This window comes from Rhinolophus sinicus, chromosome 4, assembly GCF_057876585.1.
Source record: "Rhinolophus sinicus isolate RSI-liver-muscle chromosome 4, RSI-T2T, whole genome shotgun sequence".
NCBI lineage: Eukaryota > Metazoa > Chordata > Mammalia > Chiroptera > Rhinolophidae > Rhinolophus > Rhinolophus sinicus.
The window spans coordinates 33,894,351-33,916,155 of NC_142504.1; the positions used below are offsets into that span (position 1 = coordinate 33,894,351).

General features: G+C 39.1%; 3 protein-coding genes across 13 annotated transcripts in view; 2 read left to right on the top strand and 1 right to left on the bottom strand.

Annotated features, from left to right (window-relative positions):
• ANKIB1 (ankyrin repeat and IBR domain containing 1) overlaps positions 1 to 17,223 on the bottom strand; it is a 116,859-nt gene extending 99,636 nt beyond the window's left edge. For 3 of the 5 annotated variants that reach the window (XM_019716702.3, XM_019716708.3, XM_019716684.3), the window contains exon 1: positions 16,664 to 17,223. The gene's annotated coding sequence lies outside the window, so the exon portion shown is untranslated. Of the gene's footprint in view, positions 1 to 16,316; positions 16,523 to 16,663 lie in introns of those variants that run through there. The other 2 variants (XM_019716713.3, XM_019716693.3) reach the window with 2 other exon arrangements.
• LOC148758349 (uncharacterized) lies at positions 16,695 to 17,348 on the top strand. The gene has a single exon (XM_088797604.1). It carries the CDS (start codon positions 16,695 to 16,697, stop codon positions 17,346 to 17,348), a length of 654 nt encoding a protein of 217 aa, XP_088653730.1.
• The window catches only part of KRIT1 (KRIT1 ankyrin repeat containing), a 35,534-nt gene continuing 31,001 nt past the window's right edge, over positions 17,273 to 21,805 (top strand). For 2 of the 7 annotated variants that reach the window (XM_019716749.3, XM_019716741.3), the window contains exon 1: positions 17,277 to 17,735. The gene's annotated coding sequence lies outside the window, so the exon portion shown is untranslated. Of the gene's footprint in view, positions 17,736 to 21,805 lie in introns of all 7 variants that reach the window. The other 5 variants (XM_074340724.2, XM_074340725.2, XM_019716770.3 and 2 more) reach the window with 4 other exon arrangements.

Here is a 21,805-nt window from a genome sequence, read left to right on the forward strand (position 1 = left end):
AACCTTAACAGACATTGTCCTAGAATAACCCCAGACAGGTACATACAGAGCCTTGCACACTAGTGCTTATTTCGGCATTACGTGTAATTGCAGGGTTGGCACCCAGCAGGCTCCACGGCAGCATGAAACGGGCTGCCCGGTTTCACTGTGGACCCTAACTGCAGAACGTTTAGGTCTATTCTTTTGGGCTAAATGGAGGAAGGAAGCGGGGAGAGCTGTCATCATTTAGTATGTATACTTCCGCTCGATCCCATTTCCAGATGGTGCATCACCCTCAGCTGTCTGTCCCTGTGCTTCTGGAAGGAACACTTTGTCCTGCTAATATGCCTCCTGTCTTCTTCCAGAACAGAAGAGGGGTAATAACTCAGCTGCACAGAATGGGGCAGAAGATATGGCTAATTTTACTCCTCATGAAAATTTCCAATCTCTGCTGTATTTAGCCACATCCCATACTTCTTCAGAGCTACCTGTGCCTGCAATTTGTGTGTGTGTGTGTGTGTGTGTGTGTGAGAGAGAGAGAGAGAGAGAGAGAGAGAGAGAGAGAGAGAGAGAGTGTGTGTGTGTGTGTGTGTGTGTTTTGGTGCCCTTTAGCACATATCAGCCTCTCCTTTAACAATTGCAGGATTAGGTTTGAACTTTGCTTCATCAGTTTAGTTTTGCTAAATCAGTTGTCTTTTTGTTTTGCTCTCTAACTTTCAAAACTTTTGGAAGTTTTTTATCTGCTGTTGTCTCTTCTCTTGTTCTTTTCGACCTTAACCGAAAATTCTGACATAGCCTAATATTTACCATTTTAACCATTTTTTGGTGTATAGCTTAGTGGTATTAAGTACATTCACATTGTGGTGAAAACATCACCAATATCCATCTCCAGAACGTTTTCATTTTCCCAAACTGAAAGCACCCATTAAACAGTAACTCCCCATTTCTCCCTCCCCCCCAGCTCCTGGCAACCACCATTCTATTTTCTGTTTCTATAAAGTTGGATGGGTTTTTGTTTGTTTGTTTGTTTTTTAAATACACTTTTCCAAAATGGAGATCTATCTCCTTCATTCGCTTCTAGGACAAATTCTTTGATCATCTTTTGCTCTCCACTTCTGTGTTCTCCCTTTCTGGAACTCCTATTCATTTGGATAATGGACCTCCTAGCTATTAATATATCCTCTGATTTTGTAATCTTTCTGTCATATTCTATCTCTTTGCCTTTTTGTACTCCTTTCAGGGAGATTTTTAAGTTTATCTTCCAGTTATTGTACTGAATTTAAATTTCAGCTATCATGTTTTAATTTCCATAGCTCTTCCTTTGTCATCTAGTTGTTCCTTTTCCTATAGCATCCTATTTTTGAATCATGAATATAACATCTCATCTCTATGAAGATACTAGTCTTTTAAAAAATTTTTGTAGACTCAACATAGTTAGAGATGTCAATTCTCCTCAGATTGATCCACAGAGTTAATGCAATTACAACCAAAATCCTAGCAAGACTTTTTGTAGATATAGACAAGCTGATTTTAAAATTTATCTTGAAAGGCAAAGGAACTAGAATAATTAAAAACATTTTTAAAAGAAGAATAAAGTTGGAGAAAAACCACTAACCGATTTTAAGACTTATTCGAAAGCTACAACAATTAAGACAGTGTGATATTGGCAAAGAGATAGACACATAGATTCACGGAACAGAAAACAGAGTCCAGGAACACACCCATACAAGTATGGTCAATTCATTTTTGACCAAGGTGCAAAAGCAGTTCAACAGAGAAAAGAGAGGTGTCGGGTTTTGTTTTTGTTTTTTAAACAAATGGTGTTGGAACATCCACATGCAAAAGAAAAAAAAAAAAAGAGGAAGAAAAGAAAGAACCATGACCTAAGGTGCAAGGACAACTTACACAAAATTAAGTAAAAATGGTTCATAGATCTAAAAGTAAACCTCAAAACTTTAAGAATAGGAGAAAATCTTCATGACTTGGGATTAGGCAAAAGAGTTCTTAACATGACACCAAAAGCATGGTCTATAAAAGAAACAAATTGATAAATTAGACTATTAAAATTAAAAACCTTTGCTCTACAAGAGACACTGTTGTTAAGAGACTGAAAAAACAAACTACAAACTGGGAGAAACTCACATGGTCACCTATTCACAAATTCAGATTCTGTTACTGGCAATCACTATGTATCAAGCAAAGCACAAGACAAGACCAGGACACTTTTATAAACATAAAAAGTTCTAAAGAACAAAATTCCAATCCACAGATTAACTTTGTTCTTCTTTGAAGAAATGCAACTTACAGGTTTAATATTACCAAGTTAAATTTCAGGAGATGTTGTTAATGAAAATATTTAACAACAGCCTGAACAATACATATGCAGACAGAAGTGGACTGAAGAAAGGCCAGAAGCCTAGATCTACAAGAGGAGCTAAGGAAAAAATCTAGTCCTGTGCTTTATGTGCCGCCTGTCATTTAATCTGCACAACAATCCTACCTGCATTTTACAGTAAAGAAACACAGGCTTTGGGAGTTGAATCATTTTGGAAAGGCCTTATGATATATTTAGAAAATTCTGAAGACAAACCTCTATTTGAATCTGGCTTGAACACTTACTAACTTACAAGCTACTTAAAAATTTTGAGATTCCCCTTCACCACTCCCTTAATATGTAAAAGTAGATAATTAAGCCTTCAGTGCTGGGCTATTATAAAATAAGGTGACGGAGTATATAAAATACATTTAATATTTGCTAAATAGTAGGTACTCAGTACAATGTAGCCATCATCCTTGTTAGAACTTGCCTAGAATCAAGGCTATATCTAATTCCAAAAACTTTTTTCTTTAAAACTGCTTAATAAAATTATATACAGAAAGTATAATAATTGGAAAATATACAGAAAAGTATAAAGATGAAAATTAAAAGATCACTATAATCTTCAAATCCTATAATAATCCCTGTTAAAATACTGGCACGTTTTCTTTCAATATGTATGTAGCCTTCTTTTAAGTACAGAACTGGATCACGCTGCATTGTAAAGTTGGAACTTTTTCTTTTGTACTTAACTTTTATCATGAGCATTTCCCTGTTTGATCGAATATCCCTTGAAATATAATTTTAATCATATCAAAGTCTGACATACGGATAATAATTTAGCCTTTTCTCTATTGCTTTACATAAGTTGGCTCTAATTTATCCACGATTACAGGTAAACTTATGTGTGTTTCTGAACCTATGCTTTTCCCCCCAAAGAATGTCATAAGCCATGTAGCAGTATCTGTTTTCTCAGTAAAGCTCCTACTTATTACTGTTCACGTTGACATTCAAGTTCTAGTTTGCATCTGGAATAAATAACTCATTTACCCAAAAGAAAGAAAAAAGAATTAATTTATACTATATATATCTTTAGCTACTGATATTGAATCTTAGCATTAAGCACATTCCATTGCCATAGTGACGAAATATAATTAAGATTAAGGGCTTCCCATGTCTACTGTCTGTTGTCCAAGCCATAGACCAGTCTAAGAATGGAAACTCTCCAACATCAGAAACAAGAAGCTGAATCCTACGTGTTTGACTCATTGTTTTTGAATTCACTTTATATTTCATATATCTTAAGGAAGTAACGAAGGACTGAGGAACATAATAACCTTTATCATCTAAAAGGAAGACGTGAAGGACTGAGCTTTGAACCACCTACGCTTTCCTACATCCTGAAGAAATGGCAACAGGTGAACACACAAGTGCTGCAGTGACTCTTTTTCAAATGGAAAAGTTCGGATGTGATTCAAAAAGTGATCCGACAATTTGGCACAATACCTGAAATGAAAAATCCGAAGTGTGTGACTTCCACTGCAAGAACATAAAATTCAAGTATTGGTGAGCCACCAGCAAAAGAAAGCAAGGACCTCACGGCTCTAATGAAGGTCCGCATTAAGCACTGGCTACACAAAAACACGAAAACCCACCGAAATCTCAAAAATCTAAACAGGACCAACTGCTCTCGATCCAGGTTGTTACAAGGGGAAATAGACATTGACCTTCCTTGGAGAACATGAGAGAGACTGTGGTATAAAGTTATAAATCTGATATAGTTATCTAAAAGCAGGATGCATAACAAAATATCATTACGACTGCTAGGAAACACCATGCTCAATGACAGCAATGAACAATTCATATGCTTTACAGAGGACTAAAGGATGCTTAATTATTTTCCAAAATAATATATGAATTTAGGAACTAGAATTTATGCCAGGGCAAATATGCTGCAATAAAAATCAGTCAAACAGTAATTTCAAATAAAAAATGGAGGCATAGAACATATTGTTTCTATAATAGAAAAGGGAGAAACAGAATCAGGGTTGGAGATCAATGACTGGTGGTCTACGCTAGAAGCACGTTGTTGTCAGGCGCAAGGCGTACTCTTCTACGCAGATAAAACAAAAACCCATGCGACATATCCTGAGCACCTACCATGTGCCAGGCATTATTCTAGGTGTAGGGGAATACAGCAGGAACAAAATAAACTACAATCCTTGTCCCCACGGCGTTTACATTCTGTACTCAACAGTGTAAGGTGTTATCTAAAAAATAATAACAAAGCCAGGAAGGGGACAGAGTTTTGAGATGTCGTAATGTTTGAGAGAATGATTGGGGAAGGTGACATGTGAGTAAACGAAGTAAAAGCATGAGCCATGTGATATCTAGGGATAAGAGTATTCCAAGCAGAGAAAACCACCAGTGAAAAGGAGCACGCCTTCTTTTCAGACAGCCAAGGAACAGAAAAGAGGCAGTGCAATCGTAGTGTAGAGCGAGGAAGAAAGTATAACAGTATCTGAAGTCTCCAGAAGTAATGGGGGTAGGTGGCTTGTTTAGGGCCTTGAAGGGTCGTGGTAAATCACTAGGCTTGCGTTTTGGGTGAAAAGGGAAGCCACTAGAGGGTTTTCAGCAAAGGAATGAAATGACCTGACCTAACATTTAGCAGGAGCACCCTCGCTGCCGGTCTAATTAGACTAATGAGGGTGGCAACAAGGCTAGAAGCAGGGAGACCACTGAGGACGCAGCTGCACTGATCCAAGGAAAAGATGATGGGAGCTTGGACCTGGGAGGTAGCAGTGGAGGAGGTGAATACGTGATTAGATTCTGGATGTACTTGGAAGGTAAGAACCGACAGATTGGAAGTAGATGTGAGAGCAAAGGAAAAGGTAAGAATGATTACTAGGTTCTTGGCCTAAGCACTTGGAAAGATGAAGTTACCACTACTGAGCGATTACAGGTGAGGTGTAAGTGCTAAGGGGGGGGATCTGCTTATATCTGAACACGTTACATTTGAGAGGCCTATTATATACGTCAGGGAGGCCAAAGGACATGTAAGTCTGAAGCTCAGAGGACAGATCTGGGCTGAAGACACAATTTGGAAGTTGTCAATGTATAGATTGTGTACTTTTTGTATAAGCAATTTAGTATTAAGATATACACCTATTGAGGTTTTCCACACATATTTTTCCAACTTTAAAATACTAAGATTGTTCTCCCGCCTATCAAATCTAGCCTACTGAATTGTAAATTATTTAGTATGTACATGTTAAACAGGATACAAAAATCAGAAGCCAAAAAACCCAATTAGGGAGAAAGAAGTACATACAAACTATACCAAGGTAAAGGGTTTGAATAAGGTAGGTGGTGAGAGGAATAATGAAGAAAGTTAATTAACTACATACGTTTAGGTTACAAACTGGCACGCTGACATTCTGGTACGTGCTACATTGGTCCTTGATGTGTGTTTGATGCTACGTAGGTTTAAGGGCACAAAATTCCAAATGAAGATAAGTCTGTTTTACATCATGTTCCAGGTAGGTGAGGGAAGCCGCTGAGTACATGGACCTGAGCCCTGTGTCTCCCACTCCAATCCACCCCCCACCTGCGAGATTCATCCTCCTATGCGCACGCAACTTCGTCTTGACCTTCTCTTATAAGGTTTGGAACTATAGATTAATTTCATTCATTTTTATTATTTCCTTATCAACTGAGCATAGGAAAAATAATTCGAGGAACTGTACTTTTCTAATTCTGCCAATGCTGTCTATACGTACCATTCTAGAGGCGTAAGAGAGAATCAATGAATTCCATACAACAGGTGCCAGCAACACCAGCAGCATCTGGGAACTTGCTAGAAATAAAAGCTCTCGGGTCCCACCCCAGACTTACTGAACCAGAAACTCTGGGGGTGGGGCCCAGTCATCTGTACATTAATAAGCCCTCCCAGTGATTCTCACACATGCTAACCTTGGAGAACCTCTAGCTTGGAACATTAAGGCTTCATTCTCTCAAGGACTGTCAGATGAAAAAGGCTACTAGATTATAAAATTCTTGATCATAGCAACCTTATTATTTTTCTCTTTCGACTGCCTTATGTATCTGGCATTTAATCCACGTTCAAAGGGTTTTTGAACAGTTAAAAAAATCAGAAGTATGCCCTCCCTCTGAATTTCCTTGTATTTCTTCATTCTACGATACCAAGTTATCAGCCCCACCTTTATCCTTCCGTCTAAGTCCTCTCTATTCTATAGAAAAGGTAATGTTTTTCCAATCAGAGTATCATATCCTAACTTTTTAGGTAATTCTGTAAATGCCATGGCCGGTCACATTTCAGAGCAAGAACCCTCAGAAGATTATGTATCCAAGTGTATCAAATTACAGGTGAGAAAACTGAGACCGGAAGAGATCAAGTGGCAAGCACATCCTTACACAATTAGAGAGACATCAAAGGACAAAATTATCTCCAGCCATCTCTATTTGGCCTGAATCAAAATAGCTAGTTTAATAGATTTAAATTAAAAGTAAGGTGTTAGAAAGATTGAGAGGTAGAATAACCTTTACTTTTACAACTGCGGTCTGGAAATAAATGTATCTTCAAAAATGACCATTACCTTATTTATTTATTAGCAATAGTGCACGCTCTTTCCCCATTGCTTCCTCTATATGTTGACAAAGAAAAAAAGACCTTAAATATTAATAAGAATGCTATTCAGCTCCTAATGGCATGGCATGCTATGCCAGAGTCTCTCCTCCACTATCCCATCAGTTCAACACTAAGTTTCCTACAAACTAATCTCAAGATTGTTTACAACTAGGAATTTCATTCAGATAATGTAGCAATTTTCTGACCAACATTTATCTTATGGTTATACTCCATCCAACACAGAGACTGCCTGGAGAAAGCCTGGAGCTCCTTTGATACTTTGATACTTTGTATCCCAAGCTGCAAACCATGTTAATGTACTCTAACCTTATTTCACAAGGGTTCTGAGGCAACTGACAAGTAACTACTGATATACACATGGAAAGAATATGTACTTTGGAGCCATGAAGATCTTTTGGGTTCAAGTTTTAATTCCAGTCTTTATTTGCCCTCATTTTATAGGATAGAAGCCATAATATCAGTATACTGCCTCATATTGCTGTAGTTATTTTAAAATACTAACTCCTTGAGAATAGGAACTATGGTTTATATATTTCTGTATCCCGCATTATAGTCACATAGGTACTCAATAAATATTTATGTAATTAATAGGGACTAGATTTTAATACATCAGATAAACTTCCTACCTCATACTTCCAGATCCTACCACCAAAGGCACTCCCCCACTTCAACTAACTTAACTTGATCAAATCTGATCTTATCGAATTCCATTTTAAAACCTTTCCAAGGCTCCCAGCCCTTAAGGACTTAAGGAAAAGTCCCTGCCAAGGCCAGAATTGATCTCATCACAACTTATCTCTGATCACAAACACACCTCTGCACGACTAAAGCTCCTGGAATGCTCTTCCCCTCCCCCTACAAGCGGCTCCTCCACAGGCTCACTCCTACTAGTCAGTCAGCTCAGAAGCCAGTTTTCTATCAAGTTCCTGCTCACAGTCCCCCCACCCTCAACTAACACAGCTGCCCGGCCTCCCTAACTTGATAACACACTCACTGACCATCTAATACTATAATGAAACGTTTCATTTGCTTCCCAATTATCTGGTAAACTTCTTGAGGACAAAGACCACCCCATATTCAGTTTACCATATGCTTACCATAGTTACTGGCACATAAAACACCTTTAATTAATATTATTTATTGCCTACAATGATAAAACCCTGTGTTTTCAACATTAGTTTCCAATTTGAGAATATAAACATGTTTATTTCCCTGTTTGCTTGTAAATAAATTGGAGGGGGAGGGGAACATGGCTGCCCAATAAGCTTGCAAAAAGGATTGTGGGATCTTATTCTGCACACACACTTATTCTGACACAGACAGCAAAATCAGCATTTCTTTCAAAGAACAGAAAAAACATCCCAGAAGCCCTTGCTGTCATGGGGAATCTGCTATTGTTTTTGGCCCCATCCCCAGAGGTGACAGTCACCAAACTGGATTTGAACCTCAGTTAAAACAAGCAGAGCTGCAGGTGATACCAGAAGAGGTAGAAGTTGCTGCTCAGCCCGGAATGCCATCGGAACGCCATCCTGGGACCAAAGGTGACCAAGCACCTGCTATGGATCACTAAACAGAAAGACACATGAGTCTGCGTTCCTGATGGCACTGTGAAGCCACCAGACCAGCCCAGGACAGACCACCTCTAATTTCTCGTTACTTAAGGAAAATGAACCAATTTGTTTATGCCACTCTTTTTTGGTTATCTTTCCTAACGGATAGGCAAGACAACACAAAGTTAGAAGAAAAGTTAGGAAAAGGTTTATAAAACCTAAAAGAGGAGAGAGGTGTTCTCGACAGGAACATCCAAAGCAGTACAGAAAAAGACAGACATAAAAGATGAGTTGAAATAACAACAACAAAAAATTATGGTAAACGATACCATAAACTAAGACAAAGAACAAAAAGACAGACTGATAAAAGGTATATGCAAACAAAATTGAACGATTATATCTATTAATACTCGTATAACAAAGAGAACCAACAAATTGATAAGGGAAAAAACTCCAATAGAAAAAAATGAGTAAAGATATGAAAAAGCAATTCAGAGAACTGAAACATCAAAAGTACCAACAAAGATATCAAAAGATGCTCAGCTTCACAAGCAGTTAGGGAAATGCAGAATTAAGCACCATAAGAAACATATTTTTACTCATTTTACTGTCAAAGAAAAACATCAGTGAGTTTATGAGGGAAACAGTTACTCTGAGACATTACTGACAGCAATAAGAATTGTGTCAACATTTCTGGACAGCAATCTGGCATTTACTTATTAAAATTTAAATGGTACGTACTACCGTGTTTCCCTGAAAATAAGACCTAGCTGGACAACCAGCTCTAATGTGTCTTTTGGAGCTAAAATTAATAAAAGACCCGATTTATATTATATTACATTATATTATATTATACCCAGTCTTATAGTAAAATAAGATCAGGTCTTATATTAATTTTTGCTCCAAAAGACGCATTAGAGCTGATTGTCCAGCTAGGTCTTATTTTCGGGGAAACACAGTATGTCCAAGATATTCACTGCAATGTTGTTCATAATCGAAGACTAGAGATAACCTAGATGTGCCGAATGAAGACAGATATGGCTGCAGATTACCTAGTGCTACAGAATAAACCACCCCAAACTTAGTGCCTCAAACAATGTTATTTCTCATAATACTGTTGGCTGGCTGGGCAGTTTCTTTGCTGGTTTCACCGCCAGTTCCTCTGCAGGTCCATTCAGCTAAAGGCTTGACTGGGCCAGTAAGTCCAAGATAACCTACTTTCATGTCTGCTGGTCGATGCTGACTGTCAAGTGGAACATCTTGGTTTTTCCAAAAGACCTCTCATCCTCCTACAGGCTAGACCAGCTTCCTTACATGGCAGTCACACGAAAGCATTCCTTGAAGGCCTCTTGAAAGCTAAGCTCCAGAACTCACACATCATTTCCACCATATTCATTGGTCAAAGCGAATCACAGGACCAGCCAAGACTCAAGAGACGGAGAAACAGATTCTGTCTCTAGATGGGAGAGGCAGTAAAGTCACCTTGTAAGGGGGAATGCGTACCAGAATAGGAGGAAATTATGGTTGTTACTCATTCCACCACAGGTAGAGGTAGGTGTGTGTGTGTGTGTGTGTGTGTGTGTGTGTCTGGATGTACACACACACACACACACACACACACACACACACAGTGGAATACTATATAGTTACAGAACAAGATGTAGAACACTTAATGTCGTATGCTACTATTTGAGTGTGTGGGAATTATGTATATATTTCATCACATATATGTTTGTAGATCCTGGTAGTAAAAAATGAGATACTGGGTAACACAAAGTAGCATGCTGGCTGGGTATGCAGGGCACTGAGGGCATGGCAGGAAGGTCGGCAGAGGTGTGAGCCAACTGGCCCACAGCTGAAGATAAGGAGGTGCTGTGTGGGGACAGGGAATTGCACCAAGTTGTGGGTCCTGTGAGGAGCTATGGACCCACAAAGAGGCGCAGGCCATCAGATCCAGCAATCAGGGACACTGGGCAGTTGGGGAAGACACAGGGTGGTCTCCATGGCAGGGACAATGCCGACACTGAGCAAGCCAGTAAAACAGCTGGGCAAACGGTAACCATATTGAGGCTAAGGTGAAGTTTCTCACTGCCAGAGAAGGCTTTTAGAAACATGGAAAGGAGGAAGGCTAGAAAGAACCCTGGGGAATTGGACTGGAATTGGAAGTATAGGAACATAACTTATGGTTTTATAACATATACACGTAAGTATAGAAATAATCCTGGCTGTATATGAGTGTGTATTATATATGCATGTGTGTGTTTATGAAAACCATACTCACATACTCATACATTTCCTATTTCCTCTAAGCAATGGCATCCCAGTAGCAATGAGCACCCTAAGCCCCTAAATCTTTGTTTTTAAACACCATCTTTTACAAAAACAAACAACAACAAAAATCAAACAGGGCTCCCTAGAGAAATGGCTGATTCCAGGACTAGATGAGGCAAAGTACAGGATGAACCAGGAACAGCATGTTCTGCCAGAAATGCATAGTGAATGGGACGGGCACATGATAAACGGGCAGAGGAGCCAGCGAGAAGAGCTTCCTGCTGGCTAAACCGGGGACAATGTGAACAGCACAATAGATAGTAATAGTAACAAATCACAACAAATCACAACACACTGCATAAAACTGAAATCCACGTGTCCTTACTGAGTTAATAAACGTATAAATAAATGGGTCTGAAAGGAAAGTTCTACCTTACAATAAAATACCAACTAATACATGGAGAAGGAATAATAAAAATAGAGAAGTATCATTTGGCAATCACATCATAGAAGCGGCTAATTCAGGTGGGAGTCGTCACGGACTCCCACACTAAGGCTGCTGAGTACAAGTTGGATGAGAAATAAGACGCTGGCCTAACTTTGGAACACCTCTCCACAAGTACTGATCAAATACAAAAGGACACAATATGACCACCATGTCAATCAGCAGCAGTGGCTTGGTTTGACCCCGATGCCTCTGGATGCACCGCACTGAGCCGGCACAGCCCCACTTCCGTGGTGTTCTTCCCAGGAATGTGTGACCTGATTAGAATCACGAGGAAGTGTCACACGGACCTAGGACGAGGGTCATCCTACAAAGTGTAGGACCTACACTTTCTAAAACTGTCAAGGACATGAAACACAGGGGAAAACATGGCTGGAGAAATCTGAGGAGACCTGACAACTAAATACATTATTCCTGCACAGGCTCCGGGACCAGAAAGAAAGTGATATTGTAGGAATAGTTGCTGAAATATGCACAGGTTGTTTTGACTAGATAGTAGTGTTGTACCAATACTTACTTTCTGATTTGAGGAGTTATATGCTGGTTAGATAAGAGTACCTTGTTACTGAGATACTGAAATACTGTAGTGTTTACAGATGATGGGACGTACCTGCAGCTTGCTCCAAAAGGTTCAGGAAAAACTATGATAATGACTATGTATTTATACACACACACACACACACACACACACACACACACGTAATGTATGTATGGAGACAGAACAACGGAGGGCAGGCCATGGAAGTAACACAGTAAAAAATTAACAACGGGGCCAGCCCGGTGGCTCAGGCAGTTGGAGCTCCATGCTCCTAACTCCGAAGGCTGCCAGTTCGATTCCCACATGGGCCAGTGGGCTCTCAACCACAAGGTTGCCAGTTCAATTCCTCGAGTCCCGTAAGGGATGGTGGGCTCCGCCCCCTGCAACTAAGATTGAACACGGCACCTTGAGTTGAGCTGCCTCCCGGATGGCTCAGTTGGTTGGAGCGCGTCCTCTCAACCACAAGGTTGCTGGTTCGACTCCCACAAGGGATGGTGGGCAGCGCCCCCTGCAACTAGCAACGGCAACTGGACCTGGAGCTGAGCTGGGCCCTCCATAACTAAGACTGAAAGGACAACAACTTGACTTGGAAAAAAGTCCTGGAAGTACACACTGTTCCCCAATAAAGTCCTGTTCCCCTTCCCCAATAAAATCTTTAAAAAAGAAAAAAAAAATCAGCAACGGCGGAATCTGAGTAACGGAGTACTTTGTATTGTTCTGACCATCTTTTCTGTAAGTTTGAAATTATTTCAAAATAATTTTTTAAAATCTGAAATAAATATGTGATACAGAATACTTAGTGTTAGGGCAAATGACAATCAGCTATTGTCTGAGGCCATGACGTAGAATGAAAACCCGGGCTTAGCATGTTTCTTCGCACACCTTCCTTTCCAATACTCTGCGGGGCACGTGAACAAAGAGGGCAATGTCTTCAGCTCGCTTTGGAGAAGAGCATCTCACTGTTTTCAAATGAACCTTCCTTTTTCTTCATGGACTTTAAATAGGCATTTTACAGTTCAGTGAGGAAATGAATCTTGACTTATTCATCTTTGTGGTCCCAGCACCTAATACATTTATAATTTAGTCATTGTTCTGTCTGTGAACAGGAATTCTACCCCTAATATTGTTCGAATCAGAAAATACAGTGACCTGAGTATCAAGGATTCTGCTACACTGAAAGGGAGAAACTGTCTATATCAAATTAAAATATATATGTCAGACTGAGCACAGAAAAATATCAAGGATTACCTCTCTTAGGAACTTGGAGGAAGAATAATTGTCTGCCCCACCAGTCCTAAAAACAGAAGAGTGTATAACCAGTAGCAAAAGGTCTTAGTGCAAAAAATGGCTAACTGTTGACAGTTTTTGGTAAATAAATAAAATGTTTAGAATGCAAATGAGGCTTTTGGTGAAAAGTGTCGACAGAGGAAGATCACCTCTTAAAAAATTCGAGAAGGTCTGAAAAGTGATTAGATTGAACCATATCAAATTGCTGATAAAGCAAATATCTCACTAATAGATGAGAAAGATCGTTTTTAAATCTGAAGGAATACATTTTCATTACAGAAATCAAAACTCTCCAAGGCATTTAGATAGTTCTCAAAATTAAACTTAAAAAGAAATGAAGCTGAACAGATGTCAGATATCGCAATATTCAAATCTTTCCTGGAGAATATATACATTTTTTAGTACATGTTATAGACTATTGGTCCCATTGCTGAACTAGAAAAAAGTTACATATGCCTGAAGACCTTTGTTACAGTTAACCATAAGGAACTTCAGGATTGTCTTTTCAAAGGTTTAAACTGAAAATTACATTTTGATCGTGATTCATCTGCTTTAAAAAACAAAAGGTACTAATACCTCATGAATTTAGAATCTTTCTATTCAAAGCATTATTAGGGAATTAAAAACTATTATAACTATATTACAACTTCTCCCCCTAAGGAGAAATCATAAGGTCAAATCTTTTCTAGCATATTATAAATAAAACAACATTCAGCATTACTATAAACCAGAATCTATATGGTTTTTAAATGGATATAGAATATTTATTAGGACTATTTTAAGGATGAAATAAGATAATGTATATAAAGCACTTAGCATGGTGGCTAGCAAAAATTAAGCACCCAATAAATAGCATTTATTTTGCTTATTCTTATAGAAAGGATGTGAATCAACCCTGAAATACAGACAAGTGACTTAAAAACCTATTAGAGAAGTCTGTAAAGGCAGATGGATAGAATCACAGTTAAATATCTAGACTGGCAAATTCAATGAGGAAAGCAATCTTAACTTATTCTTGTAGTCCCAGAATCTAACACAGTGCCTGGAAAACATAGTAGGTATTCAATAAAGGTTTACTTAAATGAAGTGAGTAAGAAAGTAAGTTCTCTGGAAAAGAAAAAAGAAGTAGTCTGAGGTTGTCTGAAAAATAAACTGAGTCCAAAAATTACTATTTCCTAAGCAAGTCACTTTGAGAAAGGAAATAAAATACCTAAGCATTTTTAAACCACACATAAAAACTCCCCTCAGACCAGTCTTTTTAATAATGACTGAGCAACTCTCCAATCTGTTTTGGCAAATGTGTCATGTATAAAGTCTAATATTAGAGAGAAGTATTTTTAAATTTCATCTAAAAAAAAAAAGTGTGCATCCTCAAAGGAGGAAAAAAGTACCCAAGCATTGAGGAATCTTGTCTAATTTCCATTCAAGGAGAATCAGATACATTTAATTCATAGTTCTTCCATCTATTTATACACGGAAATTAGCTTAAACTTTCAGCTACGAGTAAATTGTAAATACACATATTTCACTCTCACAAGTTCAAGTGCACACCCCAGATAAGGAAGAGGAAAGAAAGAAAACCAACTCTCTCAGAAGTGGGCTGTGCTACAGAAGTACAAAAGAGTAGCAAACAAAACTCTCCCACGGTCTCAGCAGCCACCTGTTCAAGCCCACACTTAGGGCACAGTCTGCTCGATTTCAGAAACCCTTCATATTGAAGACTCAAAATTCCCAGTGCAGTGGGCAAGGGGAAAAGTGTAATATGAAACTATAGTCCTATCTTCCATACCCTACCTGCAAGAATAAGGACTGGTAATAGACTTAAAAAAAAAAAAAAAAAAAAGACTGTTCTAAGTTATTGCTCATCACCTCACTACAGCACCCCATTCCTCTTACTTGGAAACTGACCAATTTTATGAAAAGCAAAAACCATATCCTTAATAATACACTCACTCTATACAGTGCTTGACTTCTAAAACTAGTCAGTGAAGTACATCTCCAGAAAGACAGCTGGAGCTACATTTCCTGGTCCTACTTCAAACTAAAATCTGTGAACAGTATGAAGTTACAAATCAAATAATAGCCCCAAGTCAACTCCTGGAAGGAGGTTTTGAAAACAAACATACAAAAAAATCATTAAACACATCTACCTTTAACAAAGGTAGATTATTTCAGGAAAAAAAAACAAAACAATGATAACACTCAAAAGTACAGAACAGTTTACAGAATAATATCAAAGAATCTGCAATACACAGAGCAAAATTATTCTCAAATTATCATTTGCTTGCTATAGTGGCTGGAAAAGTATCAAATATATAAAGACATAAGAGCTATTGTCTAATCACTGACAGCATTAAAATTATTTTAAAATCGAATTTCTGGAAAGTTCTGCAGTGGCAGTTTAAAAAGTAAATTAAATTTTCATGAAAAAAATTGCCTAACCCAAAATCTGGAAATACACAGTTAATTTCTTTTTAAACTAAGATGCAGTAAGGTCACAGGTACCAAGGTGTGTAACATCTCTAGGTGGTTGATCCAAATCAGTAAAAAAGGTCTCTCTGGAATCAAGGAATTAAAATAATATCTTATTAAATACAATCTGATATGATCTTCAAAAATCACTTTAGTGGTGTTTTGTTTTTTTTTACTACTAACAGAACAAAACCTTCCAACACCAAGATTTTCACACCATACACACTTCATAAATTAAGAACTGTAAATCCAAAACACTAAAAATTACCTACAGGTACCCAAAACACATTTGAAACATCAGACTTTTGTTTTCACATTCATTTCTCAGATCTACTAATAAAGCTCTTACGGAATTAGTCTTCATTTCGATACAAGATTGCTCAACATGCCATTCCGTGTGAATAGAGCTTGTGAGACTAATTCTCAAAACCTCCTCAGAAGACGCTTAATTACATACAGTGCTAGTTCCAATTTCCTGAGACTCAAACTGCAACGTACAGAAAACAGCTTACACACAATTAGGAAGGGAGAGGAATGAAGGTCGAAGGGAGAGGCCCATTCTTTTGTTTTGGAGGCATTAGCTGTAAAAATAAAGGTTCACAAGAGCCATCTGCACCTATCCCCACCCATCGCAGCCCTGCAGAGCACTTTCATCCACCCGCTCAACACTCCCTAGCCCACGAGATCGGTAGGCTTTCCTGCCCTCGAGATCCCGTGGCCTTCCTTACCTCAAAGGATGGGCGGGGGAGGCTGAGGTCCGGGGTACAGAAAGAAAAAGAGGGAAGACAGAGATCCTTTGAGGACAGTACAAGAAGATGCATCCCGAGGGTGAGGATGAATGGCACCAGGGAGAGCCCGAGGCTTGCAAATTCGCTTGGAGAAAAGCCCCACGGGGCAGACAGAGGATGTGGCCAGTTCAGGAATGGGGACAGACAGACCGACAATCCTCCACAAGAGCAAGGAGGCGCATTTGTAGGAGACCCGGGAGGGCGTGAACTAGGCAGCGCTGAACTCGGAGCTCAAAATGGGTAGAGACAGCCTTTAAACAGACCCGTACCGCGAAGCTGAGACTTACGGTTACTTCCCGGGCTGAGGGTAAGGGTCGAATGGATCCCGAAGCTCTACACTTCTGCCACCGCTGTGGCCGCCCCTGCCTCTCCCGCGGAGCTGGTGACCTAAGGTACCCTCCCCGCCCCACCCACCCAGGCGGGCGCCCCCTCTTCTCCGACCCCGGTGCGCCCGCCGGGCGGAGGCTGCTGGGGCCGAGGTTGTGCCCTGGAGACCTACAGGGAACGCTGCGAGAGCCAGAGGCGCCCGCGGCGAGGCTCAGAGTCGACGGGCGCCCCCCATCCCTCTCAGGCCGCCGAGCCGCCTGTCTCAGGGGAGGGGAAGAGGGGGCGGTGGCTCCTGCCTCCGCCTCGCGGTCAAGTCCCGCTCATGCTCCAGCCTTTCGCGCGCGCGCGCGCGCGCAGCCCCCACTGCCCTCCTCCCCTCCCCCGCCTCCGGCTCAGCCGCTGGCGCGCCTGTCGCCACCCCAGTCACTGAGCCACCCGCCACCAGCCCCAGACAGCCGGCGAGAAACCCCAGCGAGAAGCTGCAGGACGGCAGCACCTCGGCCGCCGACCCGGAAACTCTCCCACCGCCACCCGCGAGGCTGCCAGGGGCGTGAACCCGGAAGCGATTTCTTCGTCCCGGTAGCGACGGGATGGAGAGCGAAGGCCTTTGAAGATTTGGAGTCTCCTAGTTTCGGGAGATCGTGAGGGGTGAATGGTGCTGAGGTGCGAGGAGAAGGAAAGACAATAAAGAGCCCGTGGGCAAGAGGTTCTCCGAGTCCAACCACCCGAGCTCTCCAGGCGGGGGGTGGGGAACGCGACCGAACACGCCGGGCGGCTTCTGGTGGCGACCGAGGATTTTTCTGTCACAGGAAGTTGGGTCGGGCCGCTGGGAAAGAGAAGGGAAGGAGGAATGAGAAAGCGGTGACGGTTCCCCGCCCCCCAGGTGACTGTCCCACCCAGTGAGTTGAATGTAGCGGCCTGGGAGGTGCTCGGCCGCCCGCACGGGTGACTCGAGGACCCGGCAGATCCAGACTCCAGCGAGAAAACAAGAGAGGTGGGAGGCTGAACTATCTCCACATCTAGTTTCTCCAGGCAAGGAATTTATTTCTTACGAGTAGTTACAGAGAAGCCAAAGCCACTTTTTGGGTGGCAGCTCTTTGGGCAAAGAGACGTGCCCATCCTTCCCCGGTAGTGGACGTCGATGGGTGGGGGAGGAAAAACCTAAGCAGAGTGTTTATGTCATTCCTGGGAAAGCGATCCACAGCACGTCTTCCCAGCTCACTTCTCTCTACATCTCTCCATCTTTTAAGGCCTTTGGCTTTCTTTGCTTTTTCTCCTTGGTGCTTTTAGCTGCACCAGAAATCTTTGCTCTATCTGGCCCGACTCAGGACCTCGCCTCCATTCCCTTCTGTCTTGGAGAACTTACGTGTCTTCACAGTTTCTCCCTTCGTCTCCAGTATGTCCAATTGCTTTGGTGTCCTTATCTTGTCAAAAACTCAAAAATGTTTTCATAATAATATAAAAACAAATAATTCATTCCGCGATCTTTTCCCTTTAACCCGATGTTAATGTATTAGTTGGTTCCCCCTTAGAATTGGGTTACAGAACTACGGTTAACGACTGATACATAGCATATTTAGATAGACTACGGATGAAATCATGCTCCCCCAAATAACCCCATTAAATGGACTTGGTGTTCACTGTAGGAATTCGTTTGGTTCCCAATTCCAACTATTATTACAGTCTTTCTCTGTTAGCCAAATTTAGTGTAACTGCCTTCAAAAAGTATTTGAAGATTATTATCTTAAATTGAATAGAGTGTCACTTAAAGTGTTTTAAAATTATCAGTGACGCTTGTTGATATTGATAAGTGACTGGTAGAATTGGTTGAAGGGACAAGGAGAAAGCAAGCTGAGTGAAAAGAAGCATGAATAGCTTTTCTTCTATTCCGCTTTATTATTACTTCCTCTCTTTTTATTACCATAAACCAATTTAAGTAGCAAAAGAATGAGTTTTTATGGTCAAAAATCCCTGTAGGGGAATTCTTACTGATATTTACTTGCCATCTCTTCTCTTTAATATTATAATGCTTTAAAGTGTTTTTATTCAGGAGAACAGAGAAGAGGAGAGTAACTTAGCTACTCTCCCTCAGTTTTTTCTTCTATAAAATGAAGATGATCAGGTTTGGGGGGGGGAATAAAATGAGTTAATAAATGTAAAACAGCATAGAGTCTAGCACATAATAGGCACTATAGGTGTTAGTTATTCATATTATTTTAAAAGCATATTACATCTTATATTTAGAAAATTAAAGCAATAAAAATTTAACGACAACTTAATAAAATCATTTTGGCTGGTGGAGAGAAAAAAACATTTTATCAGTGGTTTTGCACTATGTGGATGGACAGTAAGGTTTTTGGTTTGGTTATTTAAAGTTGAGAAACATGGAAGAAGAGGAATCTTTCTGTCTCAGGAACAGCTTACAGAGCCCTAAGATAATGCTCCATTTCTTGGTTTTTATTTATGAAGATATAGTTTCTGATCATTGTTGGTAATTTCTATTAGCATGTACTTTGCAAACTGGTAAGTCATCCTGTTGACTTCAACTTCTGGTACTAAATTTATGATACCCATGTTCACATACTGAATCTTTTTCCATGCAAAAGGCTTAAGTTTGTCCATCTGTACTCCATACAGCAGATGTTTCTTATTAAAGACATGATAGCATTTTGTTAAACAGGACTTTCTAGCATAGTAAAGAGATGTTAACAAACCTGCCAGGTAGAAGCCAAATGGCGTGTGTGTACCTCTTCTACCCCAGTCATGGTGACAACCAGAAATGCCCCTACATATTCAATGATCCCAGGTGGTCTGTGTTTTGGGTGGCAGCGTGTATGTCCTTTCTCGATAGTGGACATTGATGGGTGGATGTTGATGGGTGGCTCCCCCAGTTGAGAACCTCTTCTATATATATTTGTAAGGTCTCATTTCTTAGGCAGCATATCATCATTAATGCCTACGCATTTTCCAGAATAAAAATACCACATATTACCTTAGTAACTTGAACCCTTATCTACAACTCGGTCCAAACATACTACACACTCTAGTTATACCTTTATTACTTTCAGCTAAAGTTACTGTTCCAGTCTCTTTGCATGTGTTTCTGCCTTAGTAGTTTTGCCTTCATGTATTAGTAGCTTTTATTCTTTTTCTAACTTAAGCCTTTGTTTCCTTCTATCATGTCACTGAAAGTATGTGCATTTCAAATATTGAAGTATGAGTACTTCTTGAAAATCAATTTTTTTAGAATCTTTTGGGGGCATGTTAACATTAAATGATGTAAAAACAAAATAACCCTCAAGGTTATATCTTTTTTTATTACATCACATCTGTTTATCTTGTAAAAGTTGACTGTACTGTGCAGTACTATTCTAGACAAGTGATGAGCACTGATAACACATTTTGCTAGTAAGTGTTTTTGTTTAAATGAGTTGACCAGCACAGGAATTGATTTGCTTTAAATTATGTTTGGAAAACTAACAGTTACTTGATTTCTCTTTTAGGTGCTTAATAGAAAAAAGGTTTCTGTGATTGTGCCATATATATTATACAATGTGTTCACAATACGTCTTTCTTTTGGGGGCTTGCAGTCCTCAAACGCATCCATACATTTCATAATTTGTTAGGTTTTATTAACTTGAAGTCATTATTAATCTGAGATGAAAAGTAATTGCTAAGTAGAAATTCTGAGAAAAAAAGGCCACATCTTTGTCACATAGTGTCTATCGGAAGCTCTCTTGCATAAGGTGCGTTGTAAGAATGATCTTATGGAAAAACTAAATTGAAAAAAATTCCATGAAGTATAGAGTGAAAATGAATGATATGTCCTAAAAATGAATGTCTTAATCTGAATGTTTTACTGTAGTTTCTCTGGTGAAATATATTTAGTTTCACTGGATCTAAATCAGTGAAAATTTTCATAATTTAAAATGAAATAAAATTTTAAATTATTTAATTATTTAAATAATTAAAACATTTTTGTTTAATAATTTTAAAGGTTGTTTTAATCTTAGGATAATATTTACTTAAAATGTCAAAAGCTACTGGATTTTAAAAGAATGTCTTTTTAAGGAAATTTTCCAATTATAAGGCTTTTTTTATTATATAGGGAAGTGAATTAAAGTTTCCAAAATGACTTTATTAATTGCAGTTGAAAAACTGAAAAAATTCCTCTATTTCCTCTCAAATGCTATTCGAAAACCTTTCTTGAAAATGATCTCTTTTTTTCCTCTCTATGAGAGTTGGAGCAATAAGGAACTCATTAAATATGAACAGATCATTTTAATGCCTAATGGGCTTTAAAAAAAATTGAAGAATGTTCATCTCAACTTGGCCAGGAAACTCCTTGTTTTATGTTCTTTTAGAAATTTGTTGGCATGTAAATGTGGGGAAGCTTTTTTAAAAAACACAAAATACGAGGTTGGACAATTATGTGCATATATATATATATATATATATATACGTATATATACACATATATGTACACACACATATATATACATACATGTATACACATATATGTACATACACATATATATACATACATATATCTATATCTATATGTGTATATATATATATATCTGCACCCTTTTTCCCCCAGACTAATTTTAAATCTCCATTAGGCATGTTCCAACAAGTAATTGAATTTCAAGCACAAATCTGTCTCATTAAGTAATATTAATATTTTTTGTGGCTAGACTAATATGCATCTCTTTGTACTGAAAATATGAGTATATATAATACATATTTGGAACAAAAAATTGTATTATCTAGAGAATTGATAATGGAAGTGGAAAATACTCGTACGTCTTCATCAGGAAGTTTTTATAAGCTGACCAAATGTTTTTGACAGTGAGGTACGTCCAAAGAAAATTATAAACTATACTTTAGTTCATCCAAACGTCAAATATCAAAGTTCCCTCTAAAGATTCTGAAGAGAATGTCAATGGCTGCTACCTAGTTCCAGCTTCCAAATTACTGACAATATAACATTCATTGTGTAATTTATTGAAAATAAGTGTATATTATTCTGAATCACTATTTCAAGTCAATATTTACTTAGAAGACATTTTTTATAATTGCATCACTTTTTTAGGTTACAA

What these genes read in the sequence shown, in the direction of transcription:
- LOC148758349 (XM_088797604.1), top strand. Translation starts at nt 16,695, where the DNA reads ATGGATCCCGAAGCTCTACACTTCTGCCACCGCTGTGGCCGCCCCTGC.